The sequence below is a fragment of the Topomyia yanbarensis genome, chromosome 1, assembly GCF_030247195.1.
Source record: "Topomyia yanbarensis strain Yona2022 chromosome 1, ASM3024719v1, whole genome shotgun sequence".
Lineage (NCBI taxonomy): Eukaryota > Metazoa > Arthropoda > Insecta > Diptera > Culicidae > Topomyia > Topomyia yanbarensis.
The window spans coordinates 36123904-36151486 of NC_080670.1; the positions used below are offsets into that span (position 1 = coordinate 36123904).

General features: G+C 38.7%; 1 protein-coding gene across 1 annotated transcript; it reads left to right on the plus strand.

Annotated features, from left to right (window-relative positions):
• The first annotated feature begins 1335 nt into the window (after positions 1-1335).
• On the plus strand, positions 1336-27378 carry LOC131677374 (lysyl oxidase homolog 2B-like). Its single transcript, XM_058957157.1, has 6 exons — positions 1336-1762; positions 10792-10938; positions 11031-11281; positions 11387-11931; positions 12001-12158; positions 27082-27378. The coding sequence occupies exons 1-6, from the start codon at positions 1561-1563 to the stop codon at positions 27297-27299; spliced, it is 1521 nt and encodes a 506-aa protein (XP_058813140.1). The 5' UTR covers positions 1336-1560; the 3' UTR covers positions 27300-27378.
• The last annotated feature ends 205 nt before the right edge of the window (positions 27379-27583 follow it).

Below are 27583 nucleotides of genomic sequence, written 5' to 3' on the forward strand. Positions count from 1 at the left end.
TACCAAAATGTGGTTGTACTGTTCACTGTTCGCTGAAAATGTCAGCAGCATATCTCTTGGCTTGCTGTTGTTTAATATGGGACTCTTATGTTTTGATGGCAGTATGAGACTGAGGTTTGATTTCAAAAGAAAATCCTGACATATCCTTGAACATTCCTGGCGAACCAATCTACACCGAATAAATGCTACGGTATTAGCCAATCGACTGAGGCGAATGTTTCCGAATTCTGTACGTGCGGAACGATCTCTGTTACTGTTACTGTTTGACATAGTTTTCCATTAATCGGACCGAATGTCGGGATAGTTCAATGTCACCATGCGTATAAATCTCCCAACGCTTTCTTCTACCTACGTTCATACGACCTAATATTAGTATAAGCGAACAGGGAAAATATACATATGCGCGACTCCTGGCACGTTGCCATGTACCGGCCGGTCGCGGTAGTCCGCATGGTTGGTCGGGCAGAACGAGCGTATTATTGGTGCGAAAGGAAATAAACAGCATGTTTGATTGTCGGCCGAAACCGCCACCGGCTGAGATTGATGATGTCAGAGTGGCAATTTGGATTGTTTATTGTATTGAGTATTGCCTGATAATTCGAGATTCGGTTCGGTGGATTAATTTGACTCATTTGGCAGGGTTGTAGCTTGTGAATGATTCGACTTTTAGACAAGACTTCTTACTAGGTACAGTCAACCATTCGCCTCCATACAAGCATGCTTATTTATACATATTGACAGGCCCTCGTGGGGTTGGACCCACAAGGCCACGAGCTGCTCGAAAAAAGTTAATTATCGTACCAGCCCCTCCGACAGACGTCGATGTTTTTCACGCGGTCCAACAGAATTTTTTTGTGTCCACCGCAATAATCGCTACATGATTAGTGTTGTTTTTGTCCACTTTGCTCTGTAAATTATGTTCTCCGGCGCACTGATTAATAGCTGCTGGTTGACACAATTTGAAAATAAATTCACCAAGGAGTGGCGGTCCAATAAGATCATGTTGTTTCTTTTTCAAGTGAGAAAGGCCTTGCAGTCACTTTATTTTGTGTTTGGAAGCCCTATATTAAAAGAACATTTCTCCACTCATGCGAATTTAGTCCAGTTACTTCAGTATTTTTTATTAGTATGTATTCAAAAATACACTGAAAACTAACCATTTTAGCACCATGAAATATCTACCAGCTCCTGAACTCATTTCTGATCATGTGAAGTTTTGGGATGGTTTTATCACACCGCTAGGTGAATTAGGACAAAAAATTCTGTAAACAATTTATATTTTCATGAATCAAAGACGCTGACGCAAGTGGCTACATCTCAGTCGCTTCGCGACAATCGAACGCTTAAGATCTCGCTTTGAACTGTGATTGTAACGCACGCGGGTGGTAACACATTTGTTGAATAGAAAGTACTGTCTCAATGGTGATAAATTTTAGTATTTTTAATCCAATCCTACGGGGTTTGGAGTGATTCATATTGCCAGAAATATTTTTCTTAATTGTGCTCTGTACTGTCTTTGACGGTTTAAATCCGAAACAAAGTTACTTCAAGTTTTCGACAATGAAATTCCTTATCTGCAAGCGATGGCCGTTGCTTACAATCGTTGCCCTTGCCGTCGCTATTGCAACGGCGGTTGCCCTGCAGAAATCCTCGTTGGAACAGGCCAGACTTCATCGTGAGAACTTAGTTCGAAAGTATTTGAAAAAGCTGAAAAAGGAAGAAGGCGCTATCAAGTTGGTTGGCGGTCGAGGGGATTTCGAAGGTGAGTGTCGTTTTGCTGGAGTTGAACAATCCGATGGAAATGCATGGTCGTTTGAGAGGTACAGAAATGATAGAAAAAATGAACATGTTGCGCAATATTCCTCCCTAAGGACTAAAGTGATTTAAAATCATTTTACGCTCAAGCTAATATGACACATCGTCGTCAGCAAACAGAACTTCATCTCATACGTAACATCGAAAGCCAGAAATCGTTTAAGTGTGTTTCAAGAAACGTATTTCCATAAAGGACTCCGTCCTCGTAGCTTTCAGCCAAAATGACATGACAAATCCATGTGAAATGCCTCGTGCATGCATACTTGCGAATAATGTTCTTGACACATGTCTTATATCCAACTTCACAACTCGTGATATCTGTGCTGTCAGGGTCAGTATGATTGTTGTTAACATAAACAAGAAATACGTCTATTCTTCGGCACATTTTCCGCATAAGGAGTCATAACCTTCTGATGATTTTAAAAGGTACTGTACTCATACTGTTGCAGCAATGGATTTCCTGTCATAATCGGCGATGATGTAAGTGCTCACCACATAATTTGGGACAGATCAGATATCAATTTGAGAGGTACCGAATTGATAGAACACTTAAGGAGTAAAAATCTGCACATACTTAGGAAATCGCCCAACATTTGCACGAGCTGACAGAGAAAATGTGTTAGGTGTAACTCTCTGCTCTAACGGCATTACGCATAAGTTGGCAAACTGGCTCGTACCAAACAAGCTTATCTGATCGGTTGTTCATCGTCTTTGATCATTTGGACATCTCGCTAGATATCGTCACATATCGTAATCCCAAATCTACGAACTGGGACCTCTACGAAGACGATTGTAACTTGTATGAGGTCGTGGATGGTGGATAAAACAAACTCACTCATAGTAGCAGCTTACCAAGAGGCTTGTCTGCTTTGAGGCTTGTCGAGCTTCTAGAGGAACGAACATGTTCGGCTCGAAAAGTTTTGTTGAAGAGCTTGGAATTCACAGACGCAGGGACGGGTCGGAGGCATTTAAGTTGGCTCGCAAAGCACACAGAAATGCGCTTCGATCCTCTGAGCTAAGTGGTTGGAAAAGCCTCGGCACAAATGTCTCAAATATCAACGAGACTAGTGAGTTATATAATTTTTTCCATTAAGGGGGCTCGCTACTCATAAAATAGCGAAACTTTTCGTAAAAATTGCAATTCCGCCATTTTATGAGTAAAAAATTCCCTTAATGGAAAAATTATCTCAAAAACTCAACGTAGGGATTAGGTATTTTTACATAGAATATGTATTCAAATAAATTGGTTAAGTAGCTTTTGAATGGCAGTTAACACCGCAAATCGTATACACTTGCTCCCAGTGACTCCCAATATGAGATTCCAAGTAGAAATCTTCGCGCTTCTGTGTGGCGTACAATCGGCACTTCAACAGCTGGAACGGGCGTTTGGACTAATTTTGGTGATCCAGAACCAGTTTCACCACTGCCGTTAAGTTGTATAAAGCACAAATGTTGGGCTGCCTCCGAACATACCAACCATTGGCGTAGCTTTGCGTTCAAACAAAACATTTTCTGTCGGATGTGAGTCCAAAAATATCGAAAAATTTGTTACATTTTTCCAAGCACATCTGCAGTATTCTAGTCAGGGCACTGACTGGACATTGCCAACTCAATTATAAACGGTTAGTATTCAGCAGCGGCAACAGAGCAAAGCGGGATGAGTTACACAACACAGACGCCAAAAGTAGTGGCAGCGAAGTGTCACTACTTTTGGCGTCGGAAGGCGCTACTGTCTGCCGTGAAGGAGTATGACACGGCAACGCGGAGGGTGGATGTAGCTGAGCGAGCATTGGCGTCGGCTAGGGTTACTATCCTCCTAGCTCCTCCGAAACCGGGTAAAGAGAAGCAGATTGGGGTGGAGAACACGCCAGCTCCCATAACTTCAAAGAGGACAAGATCCTTACTAGGGAACGAAAGACCAGGCGGGTCAAAAAAGCAGACACTCGAGAACGTTGTTGTGGCCGAAGGAACGGGAGCCACCCGACAGGGAGAAAGCTGGAGTACCGTTGTAGGTCGGAAGGAGAAACAAGGGAAACAGCAAAAAAGGAGGAGTGAAAAGGGGAGCAGAAGACGAAAGGAAAACCCTCGGCTCGTCAGAAGGCGCCAAAGGGAGAAGCCGTGCTCCTCAAAGCCAATGACGCGACGACGTATGTAGCGCTGCTCAAGAAGGTCAGAGAGGACCCGAAGCTGAAGGACTTGGGGGAAAACGTGGTAAGAGTCAGGCGTACCCAAAAAGGTAAAATGTTCCTCGAGCTGAAGAAGAATTCCACGACTACCAGCTCGGCCTTGCAGGAGACTATTACCAAATCAATGGATGAAAGACAGAAGGTAAAGCCTTAAACCCGGAGATGGTGGTTTTGTGCACGGACCTTGATGAAATCATGACGAAAGACGAGCTGAGAGGAGCACTGAAGCAGCAGTGTAGCCTGGGCGAGGTGCACATGATGATCCGGTTAAGGAAGAGATACGGAGGAACTCACTAAGGAAACTGATGATTCGTTTACCGGTAACACTAGGCACTGGAGGTAGGCAAAGTTACGGTTGGATGGTCGAGATGCCTACTGAGAGCCACCCCAAGAGTAAGTAAACAAGCGGAGAAATGCTTCAAGTGTTTGGGCTTTGGACATTTAGCAGGAGCTTGCAAAAGCCCGGACAGATCCGGGATATGCTGAAAGTGCGGAGAGACTGCACGCAGAGGCCAAAGTGCTTGCTTTGCACCCCAGCGGACGGAAACGACCACCAGCCGGGTGGCTTTAAATGCCCTGCCTACAGGAAGGCGACTGCAGGCCAACGGCAATGGAGATAACCCAGATAAACCTGTACCGCACTGCAGCTGTTGTGGCAGTCTACGACAGAAACTATGTGCGATGTCGCATTGATCGCAGAGCCTTAGCAAGTCGCCCCTGATAACGGTAGCTGGTTGGCAGATAGATCAGGAACGGCTGTGATACACATTATGGGCAGATTCCCTATTCAAGAAGGAGTAGAACGCTCATATGAGGGCTTCGTGATCGCCAAAATCAACATCGTCTTCGTGTGTAGCTGTTACGCTACTTCAAGGTGGACAGTAGAGCAGTTCAGCCTGATGCTGGAGCAGTTAACCGAGCAGTTGATCGGTTGAAAGCCGGTAGTCATTGCTGGTGACTTCAACGCCTGCGCTGTGGAATGGGACAGTAGAGTAACCAACACAAGAGGGTGTAATACCTCTAATATCCTGCAGGAAGCTCCAGCGAAGTTAGACGTACGATTGTGCAATGAAGATTCTGTTAGCACATTTCGGAGAGACGGGAGAAACTCTATCATCGACGTCACATTCTGTAGTCCTTCATTGGCGGCGAACATGGATTGGAGAGTATGCGAAGCGTATACGCACAGTGACCACCAGGCGATTCGCTACCGTATCGGTCAACGGAACCCTACTGTAGTACGGAGAAGGAAGACCGGTGAACGAAAGTGGGAAACGAAAGCCTTCAACATAGACCTCTTCGTTGAGGTACTTCGGCCGAACAGCGGGACCGAGAACGTGTATGCGGCTGACCTAACAAGAAGAATTGTGGTGGCTTGTGACGCCACGATGCCGCGAAAGCTGGAACCACGCAACAAACGGCGTCCAGCTTACTGGTGGAACGAGACGCTACGCGCTGCTTGTTTCAGAAGGCGGGCTTAGAGAGTAATATCGGAATCAGATAGATAAGACTCGGGAAGCTAGGGCCGCTTTGAAACAGGAGATCAGACTTAGCAAGTCAGATTGCCACAAGGAGCTGTGCCGAGAAGTAGACGCCAATCCCTGGGGCGACGCGTAAAATGAAGGGCACGACGACGCCTGCCGAAATGTGTCCGATTAAGTTGAAGATAATCGTCGAGGGTCTTTTCCCGAAGCACGATCCAACTATCTGACCACCTACACCGTACGGCGAAGAAGAAGGAGCAAACACGGAAGATCGGTAAGTGACTAATGACGAGCTCACAAAAGCAGCTAAGTGCCTGAAATCAAAGAAAGTCCCCGGTGCGGATGGAATACTAAACGTGGTGCTGAAAGCTGCGATCCTGGCACATCCGAACATTTTCAGGATGGTGCTGCAGAAGTGTCTAAATGAAGGCAACTTTCCCGAAATGTGGAAGGTCCAGAAGCTGGCCCATATGGCTGCTGGATACGCTTGGAAAACTCCTGCAAACGATCATCCTTAACAGGTTGACGAAATTCACGGAAGGTGAGCGCGGAATGTCTAAGATGCAGTTCGTATTTCACAAAGGAGCATCGACAGTTGATGCAATTCGGACAGTGCTCGAGAGTGGTGAGATGGCATCTAAACAGAAGCGAAAAGAAGATCGACACTGCGCTGTGGTCACGATAGATGTGAAGAACGCATTCAACAGTACCAGCTAGCAAGCCATCGCTGTAGCGCTGCACAGAATGAGAATTCCCGACTATCTATGCTAGATCCTGAAGAGCTACTTCCAGGGCGGAGTGCTGCTGTACGAGAGGAGCGAAGGGCAGAATTCAATGCGAGTCACAGCGTTCCTCATGGCTCCATTCTCGGCCCAACTCTTTGGAACGGGATGTACGGTGGGCTCCTTGCACTGCGGCTGCCCAGAAAAGTCAAAACCGTGAGTTTCGCGAACGACGTGTCACTAACGGTGATGGGTAAGACACTTGAAGAAGTGGAGGTGTCGGTGACGGAGACAATAGATGCGATCGAGAGCTGGATGAACGGGGTCAAGCTGCAAATAGCCCACCACAGGACGGAGGTGTTGTTGGTCAGCAACTGCAAAGCGGTTCAGCGGATGCAGACCGACGTCGGAGGGCACGTGATTGCATCGAAGCGTGCACTGAAGCAATTGGGAGTGATAATCGATGACAGGTTTAGCTTCAACAACCACGTCGACTACACCTGCGAAAAGTCGGCGAAGGCAACGAACGCAATAGCGTGAATCATGCCAAACATCGGCGGCCCGAGAAGCAGCACGAGACGTCTGCTATCTACTGTTTCGTCATCGACACTTCGATATGGGGTGCTGCGCTGAAAACCAAGCGGAACCGTGGAAAGCTGAACAGCATTCCGACTGATGGCCGTACGAGTCGCGAGTGCCTATAGAATAATATCGTCGGAGGCAGCACGCGTTAGCGCCGGGATGATCCCCATCTGCATCATCCTGGCAAAGGACGTGGAATGCTACCAGCGGATAAATGCACGTAACACAAGGAAACTGGTCTGAGCAGACTCGTTGCCTAGATGGCACAGGAGTGGGACAACACGGAGAAAGGAAGGTGGACCCACAGACTCATCCCAAATGTGTCGGCTTGGGTGCATAGGAAGCATGGAGAAGTGAACTTCCATTTCACGCAGTTTTTGTTTGGGTACGTATGCTTCCGGAAGTACTATCATCTGTTTGGACATGCTTCGTCACCCCTTTGCCTGGAGTGTGCGAACGTGCAGGAGACACCGGAACACGTGGTTATCGAATGCCCTAGGTTTGAAGCAGTTTGTAGGGGTATACCAATACCAGGCATGACAGTTGACAATATCGTCAAAGAGATGTGCCACCACGAGCATACCTGGGACGCTGTCAACAGAGTGGTTACGAGTATACTCTCCGAACTATGTGGCGAAGAGACCAACAAGAAGCCCCAATTCAGGTTTCGAGAGAAATTCCGCCGCCGGGGAACTCTCCGACGGTGTAGACTAGGTCCACCGCCGGGGACCAGTCGAACAGTACGCGACGTAGCACCGGCTTTGGGTCGTCGGGGCGCCAGTGAACCGGACGCCAAGCTTCACCGGAATCGTCGGACCGACCGCAACACCGGTAAGGTGTGAGTAGGCTAGATCCACCGCCGGGGATTAGACTGAGTAGACCACGTCGCACAGCTAGCAGTGGGTCGCTACGCTCCATCTGGAATCGCTGGATAGACCTCAGTACCTACTGGCTGGCCCATGTAGTAGGCTAGATCCACTGCCGGGGACTAGATCGAGTAGATCGATACGAAGCGGGGAGCTAAATGGTTCACGGAAACGAACATCGATATCAGTAGAAATCTACCGCTCGGATTCGGAAGAAACCTCCCTCGCCGGGGAATCCCCCATCGGAGTAGGGTAGATCCATTGTCGGCGACTAGACCGCGTAGTTCGCGAACAAGTAAGGGCGGAAGCTGAATGGCTCATCGGGGAAGTAGAGCGAAATGGAACGAGAGGGGAACTTAAAAGAGTTGCGGTGCTTAATGGCACCGGCAGGGAGCCAAAGGGCTCAAGAAGTTGTAGTGCTAAAACCAAAGAACAATCGGTATCGGGAGAAGTTTCTTCGTCGGGAACTCTCCGTCGGCGTAAGCTAGATTCACCGCCGGGAACTAGACTAACGACCCTATTCTGCACGGCGTGTGACGTGAGACAACTAATCTCACCTCACTTTAAGTGACTTTTCTCACCCAATTCTGAAGAGTCACTTCGGGTGACGTGAGACACCCATTTAGCCGCAATGGGGAATCTCACATCACCCGAGTCGACTTTCAGAATAGGGTGAGAAAAGTCACGTAAAGTGAGGTGAGATTAGTCGTCTCACGTCACACGCCGCGCAGAATAGGGCCGTAAGTAGACCGCGACGAGATACCACCAGTCGCAGGTCGTCGGGGCACCAGCGAACCGGACGCTCTGCTCCACAGGAATCCTCGAACTGACCTCGACACCTGGTGGGTTTCGGGAGAACTTCTCTCGCCGGGGAATTCTCCGTCGGAGGAGGCTAGGTCCATCGTCAGGGACTAGACCGCGAACAAGTCGGGAGCTCAACGAGTAAGTGGTGCTGCATAGTAAGAGAAGGGAGTTGGGGTGCTGAATGGCACAAGCGAGCCGAGTCGTGGTGCTGAATGGCACAAGGGAGCCATGGGATAGATAAATTAGACAATCTGAAGTTGAAGCCCAGATTATCTTCGTAAAGGAAGAGCGCTAAGTCTTGACCCACAGCTAGCTCTCCGACTGCCATGGTCTGTGTGGATGGTGGTGAACTGGTAGTGTGTCGAGAAGCAGTGCTGTAACACTTCTGAAGAAACTAAATTCTATATAGTTGAAATGGAGTGGGTGCTATGCACATAAAACCCCTCCCCGAAGTAATGCCGTAAGATATTTAGTGCCGAGGAGGAATCGGTTTCTGGGCAAGAGCAGTGGTTTTTAGCGGGTCGGGTGATGGCAAGCCCAAACCCGTTTGCTGAGTAGGATTTTGTACGTTTCTTCCTGCATTCTCAGTGCTTTTTTGAAAGTTTTTTCTGCACTCTAAAAAAACACACAAAATTAAACCTTCACAGCGTATTCGGTGGGACAGAATATATTTAAATTGTTCAATTTTCAATCGATTCCATTCTGATTCAGCTTCTTCTATAATGCCTTTCTTTCGAAATTATCTGCAAAACTAGCCATCTACGATCTGACCGAAGTATCCGAATAGCTTTTATATTTCAACTTTATGCTTCCCACTCCAGCTCGTTCTATTTGATCCTTATTTTCACACTCCAGCTCGGTCCATAAAATTCGTTATAACATCCAATTTAGTACCGCGATCAGACAGAGAATGGGAAAACTTCATCAATCAAATTTATTCAATGGGTACGTATGCTGGCTTTGGCATTACATCGCCGGAACGGTACGATGAGGAATCCACGCCACAAGTATAACGAGCGCTGCGCTGCGAATAGAACCGGAAGGAACAGTATCTATTCAAAAGTACAACAGTAAATCTCGTTATCCCTTTTTTTCGTTTCTGTCGGCGACACAAAGCAAATAGAGCGAACGAAAAGACACTCTTTCGCTTTTTTTTTTTTCTTTTTTCCGATACCTTCTCGATAACGTCCTCGCATGCGACTACGCACCGGAAGCCTTTCCAGTGCTTATATAATCCTGTAGTCGGGGTACAGGCTGATTCTACCGGCGGTACCTACAAGGTAAAGGTAAAGGTCAGAGTGCCACATTTGGTGCCACTGGATTGCAGCCATGGACGACAGTTTGTGACCTTTTTAAACCACTGCGCGTGTTCCTCTGTGTATACATTCATTTTTTTCGTTGTACTAACACACAGTGAGAAAAAAGAAACTTTGGCATGGGACTTTCAGAATTTTGTAAACTTCTGCAGAGTTTAAATAGAGAAATCAGATTGGAAAATCAGGTATGCTTTATTAGGGAGGGTACCATACTGTTTCATACTCGGGCTACGATTGATGGAATACGCATATTTTTCATCAACATGTTTGTTTCGTTCCTCAGAACCAATTTAATGACAAAAGATGAGTTAACCCTTTCATGCCCAACTTTTATCTAGTGCATGTATGGTTTCAAAACTGTTTTTCCTTGAAAACAGTGGGATCAATAAACACGAAAAGCCTTTTTTCATAAAGATAGGTGCTTCCCTTGCAGTGCTAGAAGCTGCTCAATTTTTACCTTCTAATGCTCAATGCTATCCTTCTAGAATATTTACAATAGTCCAATTGTGTGGAAAAGGTACCCAATGACAGTCTAAAATGACAAATTTTATTAGTTTTCGAAAATATTGCAACATAACAAAGATATATGAAAAATTCATTTTCTGTCGTCAACATAAACTGTTCCTGGCAGCACTGCTACATCGGAATCCAATCAGACTAATTGCAATAACTTCAGTTCCAGAGCTGATCCTTGCAACTGTTAGTACTCAAATGAAGGTCGATAGTCACATTTATTAGCCTTACTTATTTTTGTGAAGAAATCTTGCCTCAAACAAAAGTTATAGCTGTTTAAAAACGTTGTTGTCCACAAACAACATGGGCATGAATGGGTTAAGTAAAGACGGCAAACGCTCCTTCAATGCTCATAATTACCTATCCTGTCTCGCTAGAGCCAAACTTGGCACACCAACCTATTTTATGTACTAATCAAAACCATGTCGAAGTCAGTGTGCCTCTTAGAATGTTTACATACCAATTGAGAAATGCTTCCTCCTCCCTCTACTGTCCACTTACAGGCAACCTTGAAATATTCCACGACGGCAAATGGGGAGCCGTTTGCGACGACGAGTGGGACTCGAACGAAGCGGAAGTCGTATGCTGGCAGTTGGGCTTCCCCGGCTATGTCAAAGCCACCCACAGTGGACACTTTGGCAAGGCGAAGCGTAAGTATTTTGTTTATTTGTGAAAATTTCCCCCTCCGTCCAATGGAGCTGCCCAGCTTTTCGTGGAACTAATTTCAATTTCGGCTACAAAGGAAAGTACTGGATGGATAATCTGTACTGTGGCGGAAAGGAGACGGAACTGGCTTTGTGTCATTTTGATGGCTGGGGTCACAGCGATTGTGAGGCGAGCGAAGCGGCCGGTGTAATTTGCAAGGAAAACGATGAGGCAGCGACGACGAAAAAACCTATCCCGGAGGTGTATAAGCCAAAAAAGGTTCGACTGGCGAAAGAGCTGGAGGTACGACTGGTAGGAGGAAGGATTCCCAACGAGGGCAGAGTAGAGGTAGGTCAACTAAACCGTTCACATGAATCAAACACTCGCCGACAAAAAAATGAGACAAGTGTTGCGGCTAATTGTCACATCAATCTCTAACGGTCGCTCCATCAGATTCGCTTCGGTGGCAACGGTGCAGGTCCATGGGGTACGATTTGTGCTGATGGATGGTCATTGCTGGAGGGAAACGTTGTATGCCGCCAATTGGGAATGGGCTATGCAAATGATGCCATTCAGACGGATTTTTTCGGCGGGTCAAACCAAAGTGAAATATTACTCAGTGGGACGGAATGCTACGGCAATGAGACCAGTTTGGCCGAGTGCTGGCACCATGAGCTGGGTAGGCACGGCGAATGCAGCGAACGGGGGACCCACGTGGCGGCAGTAACCTGCGTGGAGAAGATGGCCGATTTGGCATTCGATCACGCGGAAATGGAACAGTCGCTGCATCTGGAGGACAGGCTGATGTATTTGCTGCAGTGTGCCATGGAGGAGAATTGCGTCGCTTCCCAGGCATACGACATCCAGAGGGATAATCCTAACTGGCATTTGGAGAGTAGGAGGTTGCTTAAGTTTACGGCGCGGGTGCTGAATACGGGAACGGCTGACTTCAGGCCGCACATTCCGAAGCACCTGTGGGAATGGCATCTTTGTCATATGTGAGTTATTTGTGCAGTGTTTGAAAATTGATAAATTTTAAAAGTATTTTTTGTTTTTTTTTTCTACAGGCACTATCACAGCATGGAAGTATTTGCCACGTTTGACATATTCGATTTACAGGGGAAAAAGGTAGCTGAAGGACACAAAGCATCCTTCTGTTTGGAGGACAATCAGTGCCTTCCCGGAACCGAGCCAAAGTACGCTTGTGCAAACTATGGAGATCAAGGTAAATGTTCGCTTGTTTTTTGAAGGATTTTTTTATACATGTGTAGAGAGTATCGTTTCAAAGTTGACGAAGTTATCTGCTTGCGTCTTTAGAATTTTAAACTCATAAGCCACTAACCGTTCAATACTTAGGAGTAGTGCACCAAGTACAAAGGGCCTATTTATATGGTTAAAATGCGGAGGAAATCATTTCGATATAAATATTTGCTCCACCGGAGTTTGCCCATTTTTAAAGGATATCTGTGCAAAATTTGATAGCGATCGGTTGTGCATCGGGGTGCGACAAAATGTCACATGTAGTGACATATGGGAGAGGTAGAGTAAACTAGAACGTTTTAACTAATGAATTTTTTGAAAGGTTTTGTTATGTACTAGGGGAAGGGGAATAAAGAAATTTGTGGCTATTTGTTACTTGGTGGAGTGGAAGTTAATTTCGGCCTATTTTGAGTTACGTAATTTATGAATGATCCCTAAGCGTCCGCAGATAAGGCAACAGGACACACGCCTCCAAAAATATTCACTATGAATTTTGTTCTAGCTATTCTCACGCCTTTGCTGTTTCTGCATTACTTTATACGTAAATCATCAACGAAATCCAAATTCATTATGATTTCTTTACATGTTATCGGCGACAAATTTCCATAAAAGTGGTAAAAGCGTACTATTTTCAAGACACACGTATACACTCAGTGTTCTAATGTTCCCTTGTTTTGGTGATGAGTGCAGATATCGGTTCCTAAGCATTGCGTGCATCCAGTTGGTGACAAATGCTCTTATGACTTTGCGTTGCTTCCAAAATGAGTCCGAAGGACCCGTTGTGAAAAGAACCCAGTATATTATAAAACTCCTAAACAAACTTCTGGGAAAAAAAACTCGCCAGAAAATTAACATCCTTCTCGTGCTTTGAGAAGTACTAAAGCTTCTAATCCGGAATTTATTTGGCTTTCCTGGGATTGCCGAGATCAAGGATCATTTAGTTCCGGAACAAAGTTCCAACTATGGGCAATGTATATAGATAATTTTTAATCCAGGTACAAAAATATGTCGCTAAAACCCAGTTTACAGGAGAAACTCTCCTTAAACATTCTATTAGCTTAGAGCCTCTCAAATTTATATCAAAACTGCCCAAAATGCTTCAATTGTCATTGCACAATGGTACAGAATGTATATTTAGCCGGAATCTTTAAGTTTTTGCTAAAACTAAATAACTTTGACGTATAATATGTTTAGGAAAGTTGTTGTATTTTTCAAGGTCCATTTTTTCGTTGTAACAGAAGCTAGAGTGGTTCTAATTTTAGCAAGATCAACGATTGCATTTTGCAGCGGTTTGAAATAGAGTTTGATTGACTTCAATAAAGTTGCAAAACAGCACATTTTAGACAAATTTGCTGAAGACATGCAAGCTCTGTCTTTCATACTTTCTATTGCACGAGAAATTCAAATGTAAGCATTAGGGTGTTTCTTAAAATACGTTTTTATTTTAATAACTTTTGTAGTTTTCATTTTTTACTAAAGTAATCATTGGATAACTTGAAGATTACTTTAGGCCGCATAAGCTGTTCATATAAATCAACTGCTAAAGTATTTCCGCTTCAAAGTTATGAGAACTTTTGCAAAAAATACAACTTTTTCAAATGTCAAATATCTTCGATTAGAGCATTTAGCATAAAATGCCGTTACTGCTACATAAAATATACTTTGTAGTGTCGCCATAAATAGCATTGACGATATCCTTTATACCTTGCAATATTTACTCGAAAAATGATTTACTTTTAGTAAAATGAATATATATATATATATATATATATATATATATATATATATATATATATATATATATATATATATATATATATATATATATATATATATATATATATATATATATATATATATATATATATATATATATATATATATATATATATATATATATATATATATATATATATGGGGCATTCCACGCAAAATTTGCCACAAAAATTTTTTTTGCCCAGATCAATTTTTTTCTCGGTTTAGTAGTCAAAAATATTCGACACGTATTTTTTTATTTCAACATAGTAGGCGAGACTTTCGAGATTTTTTGTGTTGAATTTCACCATTTGAACAAAACCTACTTTTTTCAATCGCTCGTACTGTCAAAAGTAAAGAAGTTACCCACAAGTGCCCAAAACATGAAATGTGCACCTTTTTCATAGCTTTCGGATGAAGTATATTAATACTTACTCAACGTATTGGTTTCATGGAAAATATTGAAAAGTTTAAAACATATCGATTTTTTTCAAACTTGGACATGATTTTTTTTCTTTTTTTTTTATTGTATGAAATAGGAAAATCATTTTTCTTGTTGCCATAAAAATTTGGAAGTGGGCAATTAAATACTTACGGAGATATGAATGTTTCAATCGCGCCTTGCGTACCGCCACGCGCTTCGCTCGTACTCAGGTTTGACTGTATGAGATTTTACACACTACCGCGTTGTGTAAAACACACTTTCAATTAACTTCATTATTTATTAGAAATAAATAAAAATAAACAATAATAATTATTCAACGGACTGACTTGATTTTTTATGAGGATGCATAATATGTGTAGCCAGTCGATGAACCACGGAAAACTGAATAAAATTCTCTCATTATTTTTAAGAAAAGTGAGTGAATTTTACATAAAAATATCAGATTTTTCGGATGTAATAAGGCTATTCCATATTTCAAAATTCAAATCATTTTAAAAATTTTTTTGTTCATCGAGTAAATAATAGTCCAAATTTTAAAAATCTTATTGAATTTCTTGTTTCAGTCAATTTTATCAAGAGTTGTTATATTCGCCGTGGCGCTCCTCGAAGTGGAAATGGTTGGACGTCTACTCTTGGAACGCTTGTGTGGTTCTGTGTGACTGCAATTTTTTCTCGTACTTAATGAATGTATAAATAAACCTTAACATTACAAAAGAGGTCCATTGTTGCCTTACCTTCAAAATCGTAAACCAAAATCACTTTCGGTTTAAACACTTTACATCAGACGCCCCCTAAAGTAAAACATACACAGCTAATGCGTTATGTTTGTTTTAGATTATTATTGTTTTATATTCAATTTTGTAGTTGATTTTATAATATAAAACGATTGTGAATATCGTTGCATAAGATAATTTTTAAAATTATTAAAATATGATATTTGTATTCTGGCGATAAGTGATTGCTGAAGAGAGATTCTTACAGTTCTGCAAAAATGTTGAACGAATGCTTTTTAAGTTTCTGGCGCTTTTTAAATCTTGTTTTCAGTTTAGTTACCTATCGTTTCTACGTCGTTCTCTTAATTCCATTCTTTTTGAAAACCTTGAATGTTTGCATTTATTTTTCTGATGGTGTTCGTCTACATTTTTGAAATGTGAAACGTTGTACTAATTTTTTTCACCACAAATCTGACTGCATTCACCCCACACAGTGACATTTTCGCACAACAGCCCACGGAAAAGGTGCTTGCGACGAAGCCATTATTTGTCGAGCCAGTTTACAAATGATCAATGATGATCAAATGTCGACCGCAACTGAGTCGTACGATGTGACAAGGAACGCTTCTTTGTCACGCAATGTTTCAAGTTCAAATCTCAGAATAACATAGGAAACGTACCAATCGAACCAATTTATTCAAATGCAAGAGCAGAGAAAAATCCACAGAATTGTTTCGAAAAATGCCAAACCATACCTGGACCACAATCATTTCACTATGTTGAGATGAACGTGGACTTCAAATTAAAACTGAAGATCTTTTCTTCCGGCGACACTTTTGAACGATTAAAACAATATAAATCTAAAATTAAACATACATCTAAATGCAATAAATAGTAAAGTTAATTGCAAGTGTGTTTTACACAACGCGCTGGTGTGTAAAACTTCATACACCCAAGTCTCAGTACGAGCGAAGCGCGTGGCGGTTTGTTTTTCGCGCGCAAGGCGCGATTGAAAAATTCATATCTCCGTAAGTATTTAATTGCCCACTCCCATATTTTTATGGCAACAAGAAAAATGATTTTCCTATTTCATACAGTAAAAAAAAGAAAAAAAATTATGTCCAAGTTTGAAAAAAATCGATTTGTTTTAAACTTTTCAATATTTTCCATGAAACCAATACGTTGAGTAAGTATTAATATAATTCATCCGAAAGCTATGAAAAAGGTGCACATTTCATGTTTTGGGCACTTGTGGGTAACTTCTTTACTTTTGACAGTACGAGCGATTGAAAAAAGTAGGTTTTGTTCAAATGGTGAAATTCAACAAAAAAAATCTCGAAAGTCTCGCCTACTATGTTGAAATAAAAAAATACGTGTCGAATACTAAACTACTAAACCGATAAAAAATTGATGTGGGCAAAAAAAAATTTTTGTGGCAAATTTTGCGTGGAATGCCCCATATATATATATATATATATATATATATATATATATATATATATATATATATATATATATATATATATATATATATATATATATATATATATATATATATATATATATATATATATATATATATATATATATATATATATATATATATATATATATATATATATATATATATATATATATATATATATATATATATATATATATATATATATATATATATATATATATATATAGTCTTGTGAAGAGCAAAATTTTATCGTAGAAGCGAAATTATATGTTTTATATTGTTCACCATTAAAGTAATTTAAACATATTAACAAGGGACAATTGATGTAAGAACAAATGTTGAATATGGGTCATTCCACGCGAAGTGATCAAAAAAAGATGCAAACTTGAAATCGACCTTCACGGATTTTAACCAAATTTGGAGGAATTGTTTATCTAGGGCCAATATATAAAAACCCAAATTTTTGTGTCAATTGAACCACCCCTCGGGTCATGGGAGCACCCCCCGTTTTGGCAAATTGCCAAAATCCTTGATTTTCTTTTGATCATATCTCCGGTTCTATTTACTCTAGAATCAAACCGCAATTGGCTTTTGTAGAAAATTGTTCAAGGAGTCTAGAAAAAGCATTATTTTTTGCCGGCAGTGCTGCCAACTATGCGATTTTTTCAGTTAAATATTAAAAGATAATTTTTCTCTCAATACATATATTTTAATTTTGAAAATTTTAATGCCATCGCGTTCCTCAGACATTTTTATATAAAAAACACTTATCATCCCAATATAATATGAGCGCATCCTGAGATATACCATTTTGAAGGGAAAACCTCCCATTTTCTCATATAAAAATCCATTTTTATTGGCCAAAATTGAGAAAATCTTCAAACGGTCATAAAAATCGACCCTGATCTGCTAGAAGCAAACCAAAAACGTAGTTCTTCATCATTTCTCGTCTACTTCACGAAAAATTATGTTTGAACTGAGAATACTCAAGTTGGTTTTTTAGTGTTGCGCTCGCGATTTTATATGGGAAATTGCGGTTTTTTCTCTTCAAAACGGTGTATCTCAGGATGCGCTCATATTATATTGGGATGATAAGTGTTGTTGCGGCAGAGCGCAATCTGTGATAAAGTGCGCCAAATAAAATTCACGACAGTCTAGTTCAGTCACCGCCGGCGGTGGTCGATCAATCGCACTTTGTGTCTTTATACTTTTATATCACAGTCCGTCTTTGTTTCGCTGTTTGTGCCTTGTTCGCTTCGTCCGTTTATTGGAAGGCAGGAAACGGGTCCTACCGCTGAGAACGATCAAGTGTTTTTTATGTAAAAATGTCTGAGGAACGTTATGGCATTAAAATTTACAAAATTAAAATATATGTATTATTTGAAAAATTAAATTTTAATATTTAATTGAAAAAAATCGCATAGTTGGCCGCACTGCCGGGAAAAATAATACTTTTTTCTAGATTCCTTGAACAATTTTCTTCAAAAGCCATCTTGCGGTTTGATTCTAGAGTAAATAGAACCGGAGATATGATCAAAAGAAGGGTTTTGGCAATTTGCCAAAACGGGGGGTACTCCCACGACCCGAGGGGTGGTTCAATTGTCACAAGAAATTGTTTTTTATATATTGGCCCTAGATGAACAATTCCTCCAAATTTGGTACAAATCCGTGAAGGTCGATTACACGTGCCTTGATCACTTCGCATGGAATGATCCATATAAATTTTGCAGTTTTAATTTTTTGATTGCATACCTTTGAACGATTCTCAGATTTTATGAAGATGAACATTTTCTTCTAACACATCAAAACTCTAGCATCTATTACTAAAAAACCTGTTTTAATCCACCTAGCGGTGCAATTGTGCCTTTCTCATTTATCTAAACTATAGCACGGAGGCTTTTTATGTTCAACATAGTTGTGGAAATGTGCATTACATTCTTAGTACACTTTGCATTTATACACAATGGCTTGCCAGCCACGAACTTTATGAGCTACGTGTCGACGGTGAAACACTTGAAACAAAAAAATATTGTACTTCATTAGCCTAACCAGTATTAGATCAATGTTATCTGCTTGCTAACTCATTCTGTCATGCGGGGGTGGGTATGTGAGGAGGGCGAAAGTTTCATGAACGAACGACTCCCCAGCTTAAATTGGTATGCTTTGTGATATAGTGGTGGTTTAAAGATGATGGGGTTGAAGGGGAGGGGTATGAGGGCTGCGGGGTGATTTAAGGAGATTTTTAAGGGAGGGGAGTGAACGGTAGAGGGGGGGGGGGGTAACCCCTCTCCTTAAACCAACAACTACGCCCCTGTTAAAATCCAGAAACCTTATGCGAATCAAAAAAAAATTAGGTTGACGTTTTTCAGAGTGATTGCATAACCTTTCTATATGTTTGCATCAAATCTCGACGTTTCATGCACCTTGAAGACATTTAGCATCAAAAATAAAAATTCTATTTTTAATTTTTCCTATAGTTTATATGAGAAATTTCTGTGTGGCCGCACTCTTAAGCCCGTAATTCCGGAACCAGAATTCCGATCGATCCAAAATTCAATAGCAGCCGATGGGAAGGTTGCACCTTTCATTTGAGACTAAGTTTGGGCAAATCGGTCCAGCCATCTCTGAGAAAAATGAGTGACATTATTTGACACATACGCACATACATACACACACATACACACACAGACACACACACACACATACAGACTTTTTCCGATCTCGACGAACTGAGTCGAATGACACTCGGCCCTCCGGGCCGGGATTAGATTGGCGTTTTTCAGAGAGATTGCATAACCTTTCTATATGAGAAAGGCAAAAATATAAGTTGAGTAGAGTGGAGTCAAGTACCGTAAACAGGGGTGACATTGATCACTTTTCGAAGTAATCTTTACATATTTTTAGACGCAACACATTTTTTTCAAGTTTAATTTTTTTAAAACATGTACTGATGTATGGAAAACAAGATTGGATGGTTTTACCTAAAATTGTCCGCTTACAGCTATTTTTCCTAAAATGATTTCAAGTTGAAGTACGTTTTCGTATTCCGGGGTGACTTTGATAACCTGCATGTTCACCTACATTAAGTTATTGATGTCAATGTTTTTCATTCAAATGTTTGTTTAAACTAATTCTGGAAAGATACTCACTGTTAAATAGATATTAATTGGTATTATACAAAGTATTTCAATGTACTGTAAAATTCGAGTAACCAAAATTCGTATAATTTGTGTCCAACTAGAATAAAAGATTCTGAAAACCTTTAAAACTACTAAAATTGTTTCATGTCAGTGCTTTATCAATGTACAAAAAGCTTCATCCATTTTAGCACATTGGAATATTGAACAATAAAACAAATGTTCCAAATTTTTAACTTAAAATAATTTGAAATAATTGCCAACTAGTTTCATAACAAATGTATTTAAAATAAACAAACTCCTAAAACTAAATTTGGCACATCCCAATCTGAAGGAAAACAAAAACTCGCTTCTAATTTATTTCTCTTGCTCAAATCTGAGATTTTTTTGTTTTATAAAAAATAGACACTTAACGAAGCTTCGTAATAATAAGGTAAAGTCAAATTTCGTTTTTTTGTAGTTTTTGTACCCAAAAACCGAACAATATACTCACAAAGTATAACAAATCAGTATTTTATAAGCTTAGAGTAAAAAAATTTTCAAATTAAAATGGTTCGATGGACTATTCTGGTTTAATAAGCGATCTACGAAAAAAGTTTCGAGTGATCAAAGTCACCCCGATGATCAAAGTCACCCCGGTTTACGGTATGTCAGTTTTCTTTGGAGAGGTCGCGCGATAGTATTTTTGCACTGATTTTGACAAACACGCACTCGTTGTAAGTGTTATACATCTGGCAATGATGGTTTTATGCCTGGCTAACTATTTTTCAAGCTAAATCCAATAAGGTGGAGGTTCTTTTTTGATGTTTTCTAAATCTTAGGGTACGATAGATCACTATATTCGAGGTTAAATTAAACAATGTACACTCCTCGAAAATCACCGGTTTAACTTTAATTTAAAGAGTGTTAATGCTGTAGATTATTTAAAAAGTTCATTGACGTCATTCAGGACGCAAATGGGAAGTGGCAAATGATGTAAAAATATGTTGTTTTGGCAGCTGCGTCTAGTTTTGTACTTGCGAATGACTTCTTCGATGTCCTCGTCATCGCCAGAGTGTGGAATTAAAGTTGTTCATTCCGTATGTTTCATGTTGATATCCGTATTTTTTCAAAGACAAAAATATCGAAAACCCAACATAAAACTCGTGTTCAGAATTAATTTTGACGTAAGAAAAACTCACTTGACATTTTTGTACATTGATTAAATGTACTGTACTGAGGACAACAGACAATGCGTTTTCGCGGAACAATACGAAAAAATTTAAAAAAATACATAAACGACGCCGTAACTAATGCAGCTGATCCACGGTAATATCCGAAATGACAGTAGTCACCGATTCTCTGCCGTGCATTTAATTCACACAAGATGAGCAACGTATGCAATAACATAACAAAGATATACTTATTGTAGCTACTATACTTATATTGTATAAAATTTTTTTTTTAATAATTTTGTAAATTTTAAAAAAAAAATTAGCCGTCCCAAGCAGCAATTCTACTTTTAAGAAGGGCTTTAGGAATGCAATAAAACCTAAATTGTTACTAAAGTTATTTGTTGCTCAATTTTACTTCGAGCCATGACCTTATATGCAGTTGAAAAAAAAATATCTTGAGCCCCAATATTAAAACTCCAAAAAGCTATATTTTTGGCGAAGAAGCGCTTTTAATTTTTCAATAAAATAGTTAGATATGTGGTTCCATGAAACTATTCTCCCTAAAACAATCTTAAAGTTGTTTTAAGAAAAGTTATAATAATAAAGAAAAACCGATTTAATCCACCTAGCAGTGAGATGAGACATTTCTTACACATTTCACTATTGGATTAGTTTGCAGAACTCACGAGAAGTAGGCACCCAACTAGAGGTGGGATGAAAACAGTTTCTAGTCTTGCACGAATAAAATCTCGAATAAACTGAATAAATTATAGAAATCAACAAAACGACCGAAATAAAAAAGTAAAGCAAAAAATGAAACAATAGGTTTTTAAATTCATAAAATGAGTAGAAAAATTAATGTGAATCAAAATTATAATATACACGAATCAAATTAGATTAGGTTATTACATAAAAATTTAGATTATATTTAGAAATAGCTATAAGATTAATAGAATAAATTGATTCCTACTAACAAATTGAATGAAATAAAACGAATGACTGAACATGAAATGCATAAAATTAAAGATATGAATAAAATGAATCAAATGAATCAAATGAATCAAATGAATCAAATGAATCAAATGAATCAAATGAATCAAATGAATTAAATGAATCAAATGAATCAAATGAATCAAATGAATCAAATGAATCAAATGAATCAAATGAATCAAATGAATCAAATGAATCAAATGAATCAAATGAATCAAATGAATCAAATGAATCAAACGAATCAAACGAATCAAACGAATCAAACGAATCAAATGAATCAAATGAATCAAATGAATCAAATGAATCAAATGAATCAAATGAATCAAATGAATCAAATGAATCAAATGAATCAAATGAATCAAATGAATCAAATGAATCAAATGAATCAAATGAATCAAATGAATCATATGAATCAAATGAATCAAATGAATCAAATGAATCAAATGAATCAAATGAATCAAATGAATCAAATGAATCAAATGAATCAAATGAATCAAATGAATCAAATGAATCAAATGAATCAAATGAATCAAATGAATCAAATGAATCAAAGGAATCAAAGGAATCAAATGAATCAAATGAATCAAATGAATCAAATGAATCAAATGAATCAAATGAATCAAATGAATCAAATGAATCAAATGAATCAAATGAATCAAATGAATCAAATGAATCAAATGAATCAGATGAATCAGATGAATCAAATGAATCAAATGAATCAAATCAATCAAATGAATCAAATGAATCAAATGAATCAAATGAATCAAATGAATCAGATGAATCAGATGAATCAAATGAATCAAATGAATCAAATCAATCAAATGAATCAAATGAATCAAATGAATCAAATGAATCAAATGAATCAAATGAATCAAATGAATCAAATGAATCAAATGAATCAAATGAATCAAATGAATCAAATGAATCAAATGAATCAAATGAATCAAATGAATCAAATGAATCAAATGAATCAAATGAATCAAATGAATCAAATGAATCAAATGAATCAAATGAATCAAATGAATCAAATGAATCAAATGAATCAAATGAATCAAATGAATCAAATGAATCAAATGAATCAAATGAATCAAATGAATCAAATGAATCAAATGAATCAAATGAATCAAATGAATCAAATGAATCAAATGAATCAAATGAATCAAATGAATCAAATGAATCAAATGAATCAAATGAATCAAATGAATCAAATGAATCAAATGAATCAAATGAATCAAATGAATCAAATGAATCAAATGAATCAAATGAATCAAATGAATCAAATGAATCAAATGAATCAAATGAATCAAATGAATCAAATGAATCAAATGAATCAAATGAATCAAATGAATCAAATGAATCAAATGAATCAAATGAATTAAATGAGTCAAATGAATCAAATGAATCAAATGAATCGAATGAATCAAATGAATCAAATTAATCAAATGAAATAAATGAATCAAATTGATTTAATTCATCCAGTGAATACAATGAATCAAATTAATGAAATGGATCAAATGAATAAAAAGAATGGATGAACAAAATGAATAAAGTAAAAAATAAATGAAATGCATAAATAAAACAAACGAATCAAATAAACAAAATGAGCTGAAGTGATAAAATGAATAAAAAGAAGGAAATGAGCAGAATTAAATGCATTGATTAAAATGAAAAATTGAACAAATTAATATAAAGAAATTAAATTGAATCAAATAAATTATTTGGATGAAATGATTAAAACTGAAACTTTAAATAACCTGTAGTCAGATTATTAAAATGAAGAAACTGAACAAAATGAATACACTGGAAAAAATAAATAAAATGCATACAATGAAAACAATGAATAAAATAAGTTAAATGAATAATATGAGTAAAATGCACAAAAAGAATAAACTGATCAGAGTGAATCCAAAGAATGAAATGAATAAAATAAGTAAAATGAACGCAGATGAACAAAACGAATAAAAAGATGCGGAATGAAATAATGAATTAAAATGAAATGGTCATATATTTGAAGCTAAAAACATTTTTGAATAAAGAAAATTAATAAACCGGATTGTACGAATTTGAGAACCATTGCATCAGAAAGTTTTGAAATGTTTTTGGCTAATAAATATGCAATGGACTTTCTAGGCCTTCCATCTTTTTTTGGTTTTATTCTTTTTGTTTTCATGCTTCTTTACTTGACGAATTCGAAGTTTACTTTTTGGCCACATATTCCCGAAAAAAAGATTTATGTACAGAATATAATTTACTGGTCCAGTATTTTAACGCGCAATTGAATATAGTAAAGTGAGACAAGGTCACATGTGCTTTCAAGTCCCTTGAACAGAGAACGACAGGGAGAATGCGATACGTGAATGAGACAGGTAGATATTTCAAAGTTTTTATTTGCATTGAAGTAAATAGTGTGAAATGTCTAGGCTATGTCGATAGCATAAAAGCCGCGCATTCAGTTGATTGCAATGCAGTCTCTTTCCATTCATCCTTTTAGCTTTCATATTGTTTCGTTCGGAATTCTCGTGTAGGAAATATGTTAAAATAAGTCCTATTCAGACCAATACTGTGAAAAAGAAATGGTTCAAAGTTAGAAGACATATTGTAGTTGCATCCCCCATCGAAAGTGGGTACTTTGGGAAACTTCTTTTCCTGGATCTAATTTGTGGATATTTTTGGTCTTTGATCCGTTATTTTTCATGAAAGTTCGTACCAATACAACGAATGTGCAGCTGATACAACTCATGGTTCATTCGCATGCGCAACGTTCCGTCTTCCATCTGCACGCCACCATAGATGATACGCAACACCTTTCGTTTGAAAACTCCAAGGGCGCGTTGGTCCTCCACGAGCATAGTCCAAGTCTCGTGGCCGTAGTGGATCACCGATCTAATTAGCGTCTTGAAGATAATCAACTTCGTGCGGCGGCGAATTTTGTTCGACTGGAGGGTTCTCTGGAGTCCAAAGTAGGCACGATTTCCCGCTAAGATCCGTCTCTGAATTTCTCTGCTGTTATCATTGTCGTCGGTTACCAGTAAGCCCAAATACATGAATTCGTCGACCATCTCGATTTCGTCACCGTCAATCCGAACTCGGGTGGGAGGTTCGCATTGTCGTCTCTAGAACCTCTTCCTCTCATGTATTTTGTCTTCGAAACGTTGATGGCAAGTCCAATCCTGCTGGCTTCAGCTTTCAGTCTTTGAGCATATATTTTATTTAAAATTCAATAGAGATACGAATAGTTTAAATATCGCACGTGGAATGCCTCTTTTGAAAATTTTCATCGTCAAACTTTCATATTACCCATTTTTCTGGTATAGCCATGAATTTCCTTAATTATAGTGTAGAAACAGGCTTTGAATACAATTGAATTAAAGTTGAGTTGATGTAGCAGCAGACAAAAAATAATTTTGTTTTCTCAAAACTTCGCAATTACAATTAATAAATATTTCAGATTGGCAGAAGATCTTATCACACAACTTAAAAATTGATACAGAAATAGCTAGATAGATGCGATAGAAGAGAGAAAGAAAGAGAAAGAGAGAGATAGATAGAGAGAGAGAGAGAGAGAGAGAGAGAGAGAGAGAGAGAGAGAGATGGGGGGTGTGTGAGGAATGGCAAATGATGGTTAATGCAGTGACATTATTTTTATAGGTATTTTATTATGATATATTGATTCTTACATTTTTATCATAAATAATGTAAGTAGCAATTTTTGCGCCATAACCAGTATAATCTAAATCTTGCAAAAGAGCTAAATTTTCGCTAGATTTTTGGGCTTCAAACATACAGCTGCTTTCGGTGACGCCACAAGTATTAGAAATCTTTTATCTCACTACTAGGTGAATTACTTGTTGATCTGTGTATTGATATACCATCCAACATTTATCTCATGATTGAACGCAATGCCTAATCCAAGGAATAAATACTAGAACTCACTGTTTCTTTATCAACACATTATTTTGACTTTGAAGTGAACTTATATATTATTTTTATTATAAAGGTAATTCACAAAATGTTCTCAACGTCAAATTCCTTGAATCACGTAGATGTGTTTTCATACCCCGATATTCAAAATCGGTTTAGTTTTGCCCCTAAAACAACAGTAAAGCAATACTCTGTATGAAACAATCTCATTTTTAATTAGTGGAAATTGGTAAACGAGGGCTAAAAATACAACATGTTTAATATCTACGCCGCTCGTGCACGGATTTAGACAATCTATAGCTTGTTAGAAAGGTATTTTTACAAGCTTTCTATTCTATTGCAGTTTGTGGGACAATATTGTATTGTTCAAAAGTTATTTCCAAAAAACCTGCTGTATTTTAACAAAATCTCCCATATCTCAGAAAGTAAACAACACATCGAAAATCAAAAATAATAGTGTCAAATGGCAACGTTAGGCCTTTCATTTGAAACTAATTTCATTAAGATCGGTTCAGCCATTGCTGAGATAATTACATGACATTTTGTACATACATACATACACACATACACACACACACACACACACATACAGACATTGTCTCAATTTGTCGAGCTGAGTCGATTGGTATATGAGACTCGGCCCTCCGGGCTTCGGAAAAAGTTTTCAAAGTTTGAGCGAATCCTATACATTTCTTTTGTAAGAAATGTAAAAAGTCATAAGAATAAACCATTTTTTTTTTCGAAGAAACACTAAGTAACACCCTAAACCTAGATTTTAAATTTCTTGTGAAATGAAAAGTATAACATATCTTCAAGTAACTTTTCTAAAATTTGTCATTCTACAACTTCACTGAAGATAGTATGGTCATATCTAGAATAATTAGTTTTTTTTTATTTTAGTTGAATTAGAACCACACTATCTGTTGAAGGGGCTCACAAACTACGAAAGCATTGCCAAAATTATTATAGGCTAAGTTGTTTAGTTTAGTAAAAACAAAATTCCTGCCAAATTTACATTCTGGACAACTGTGCATTGGCGAAAGATTCAGTTCCTCCATCTATAGTGCCTCACAGGTCTTTCCTAAGGAGAATGACGCCGTCAGTGTCAGAATTTTGTGAGCCAGATACGAACGGAGTGATTTTTTTTGCTGAATTTTAGAACCAACCCCCAGTCCCAGATAAGAATTGTTTATTATAGAAAATGGTTATTAACTGGATTAAATCATTCCGCTCATATCTGCTCCTCCGATCTCATTCAACCTTTTCAGGAAAGGTCACTCAAATATTTTCCCCTATTGCTATTTGCAGGCATCTCCGTCAACTGTGCCGACATCTATCGACACAACATCGACTGCCAGTGGGTGGACATAAGTGAGCTGGATTTCGGCCAGTACACCCTGCGGATCGCCGTCAATCCCGAATTCAAAGTGCCGGAAATTAGCTACGATAACAATGCGGCCATTTGTTCGCTGCTCTACACGGAAACCTACGCCCGGGCATACGATTGTAAAATAGTGCGACCCTAACGAACGACAGCAGCAGCAGTACCCAAACGAAAGAAAGCGAAACAATAAACAGTGAATGTCCCGCTGCCATTAAGTTAAATCGTGTTTGAAATTAGTTGAGCTGATGGGGAGTTGGTTTTATCATCTTTAGGAGGCACGGAGAGAAGCAAACGATGAATGGGGCACTAATTATTGAGGATTTTCCGAAACAACCTTATAGTGGTGGGGCGGAACGTCACTGGCGATGCAGTTGGAAAGCACTAATTTGTTATGTTGTGAAAGTGGGGTAACCTCGCTAGATGTAC